At 44.5% G+C, this 2,173-nt stretch overlaps 1 protein-coding gene across 1 annotated transcript; it reads right to left on the bottom strand.

Annotated features, from left to right (window-relative positions):
• On the bottom strand, window positions 1,225-1,671 carry LOC109841427. Its single transcript, XM_020410402.1, has one exon. The coding sequence runs from the start codon at window positions 1,669-1,671 to the stop codon at window positions 1,225-1,227; it is 447 nt and encodes a 148-aa protein (XP_020265991.1).

Raw genomic sequence — 2,173 nt, 5'->3', positions numbered from 1 at the left:
TGCATTGGTGACAAAATATGGCCACCAGAGGGCCGTATTCTGATAAGCGATGCGGCATGCAATATGGCATGACCCCAAGCCTCAACAGGCAACTGTGATTGCATCAACAATGGACGAGCAATCCATTGCAATCTCTTAATTAGAGATTCTGCTAACCCGTTCTGGGTGTGAACATGTGCTACAGGATGTTCAACTTCGATGCCAGTTGCTAGGCAATAGTCTTGAAAGACTTGTGAAGTGAATTCTCCCGCATTATCAAGACGTAATTTCTTGATTTGATTATCGGGGAAATGAGCCCGCAACTTAATAATTTGTGCCAATAGCTTTGAAAAAGCTAAGTTGCGGGTGGACAAAAGGCACACGTAAGACCACTTGGTTGATGCATCTATAAGTACCATAAAGTACCTAAATGGTCCACTTGCGGGGTGAATAGGCCCACAAATATCGCCATGTATTCTCTCCAAGAAGCTAGGAGACTCTAATCCCACTTTCAGAAGGGAAGGTCTCGTGATCAGTTTACCTTAGAAACAAGATAGACATGAGTAATCACCCTTCTGAAGAATCTTCAGGTTCTTCAGGTTGTGTCCACTTGATTGGCTCATGATGCGGTGCATCATTGCTGATCCTGGGTGACCCAGTCTGTTATGCCAAAGTTTAAATTTCGGCAAAGAATGGCACTTCTGGTGCATAATCATGTTAGCTTCTACTGGTTGAATATATGTATGATAGAGACCCGACGGGAGTCCCTTGAATCGTTCTAAGATAGTTTTTGAACCATCTTTTTGACGAGTTACATACAAATACTCATCCTCATTTATTTCATTGGTTTCTAAGTGATATCCGTTTAAACGAATATCCTTGAAACTTATGAGGTTTCTATTAGATTTCGGAGAGAATAATGCATCTTTTATTATTAGTCTCGTTTTATTTGGGAGCAATATCATTGCTTCACCAAATCCTTCTATTATATTAGATAGTCCTGAAATCGTAATTACAGGATCGTCATAATCATATAAGCTATTGAAATAGCTTCTTTCGCGAAGGATTGTGTGCGTCGAGGCACTGTCCACAAGGCACTCACACTTCATCTATAACATGAATGCAATATTTTAATCTAAAGAAAATAACTATCTTTATTGAAAAGTAAATTGCATTACATGGAAAGTAAAGAACTAAAGATGAAAGTACTATGAGAATTTAAATGCATATAAAGATAACATGGATCTAGTCGAGAAGATCATCCATTTCGAAGTCATCAGCAGTGAACTGAGTAGACGGCTGCTTTTCCACCAGATTTGTTTCAACAGGAGACTTCTGGCTCGCTAGATACAGATCTTGGAGGTGTCGCGGAGTGCGACAGTTTCTGGACCAATGTCCAGTCATGCCACATCTGTGGCATTTGTCCTCCCAAGTGTTCTTGGGAATGGACGACAGCTCAGTGGTCTTCTTCTTCCACTTCTTCTTTCCCTCACTATTGCTGCTCTGGGGCGGGTTGTTTTTCTGGGGTGGACATCTGGCCTGCCACTTAGGGGCTTTCCCCTTGTTGAATTTACCCTTATGCTTTTTCTTCTGCTTCTGGGAAGAAAACATGTGAGCTTCGGGTAGAGGAGCTGAGCCTGCAGGGCGTAGGTTATGAGTGGCCAAAAGCAATTCTCTGTTTTGCTCCGCCATCCGCGGGTCACTTCAATCCGACCCGCCGAAACGCAGGTCACTTCAATCTGACCCGCCAAAACGCAGGTCACTCCAATCCGACCTTCCAACTTGCGGGTCGTCCAAATCCGACCTTCCAACTTGCGGGTCGTCCAAATCCGACCTTCCAACTTGCGGGTCGTCCAAATCCGACCTTCCAACTTGCGGGTCGTCCAAATCCGACCTTCCAACTTGCGGGTCACCCAAGTCTGACTCGCAACAGATTCAAGGCAGAAAGTGTCCTGCACCTATTTCTTCGATTCCATCGAGTTCCGCACCTCCGGTTGAGATTTGTGACAGTGTGGATTTGTCCCATTTCAAGATGACCATCAAAGATCGCCTTGGCCCTTCACCCGATGATCGGGGCAAAACTCCGGTCAAAGAGCGCTTAGGCCGATTGAATGAATCTCGAGCACATTGTCAGGCTGGAGGTCGTCATCCTAAGCAGTGGAAGAGAATGTATAACGGGAAAAGTCCCGCAAGT

Source organism: Asparagus officinalis, chromosome 1, assembly GCF_001876935.1.
Source record: "Asparagus officinalis chromosome 1, Aspof.V1, whole genome shotgun sequence".
Taxonomy (NCBI): Eukaryota; Viridiplantae; Streptophyta; class Magnoliopsida; order Asparagales; family Asparagaceae; genus Asparagus; species Asparagus officinalis.
This window is presented reverse-complemented; position numbering and strand designations above follow the sequence as displayed.

Coding starts and splice junctions, on each gene's coding strand:
- LOC109841427 (XM_020410402.1), bottom strand. CDS start 1,671: ATGGCGGAGCAAAACAGAGAATTGCTTTTGGCCACTCATAACCTACGC.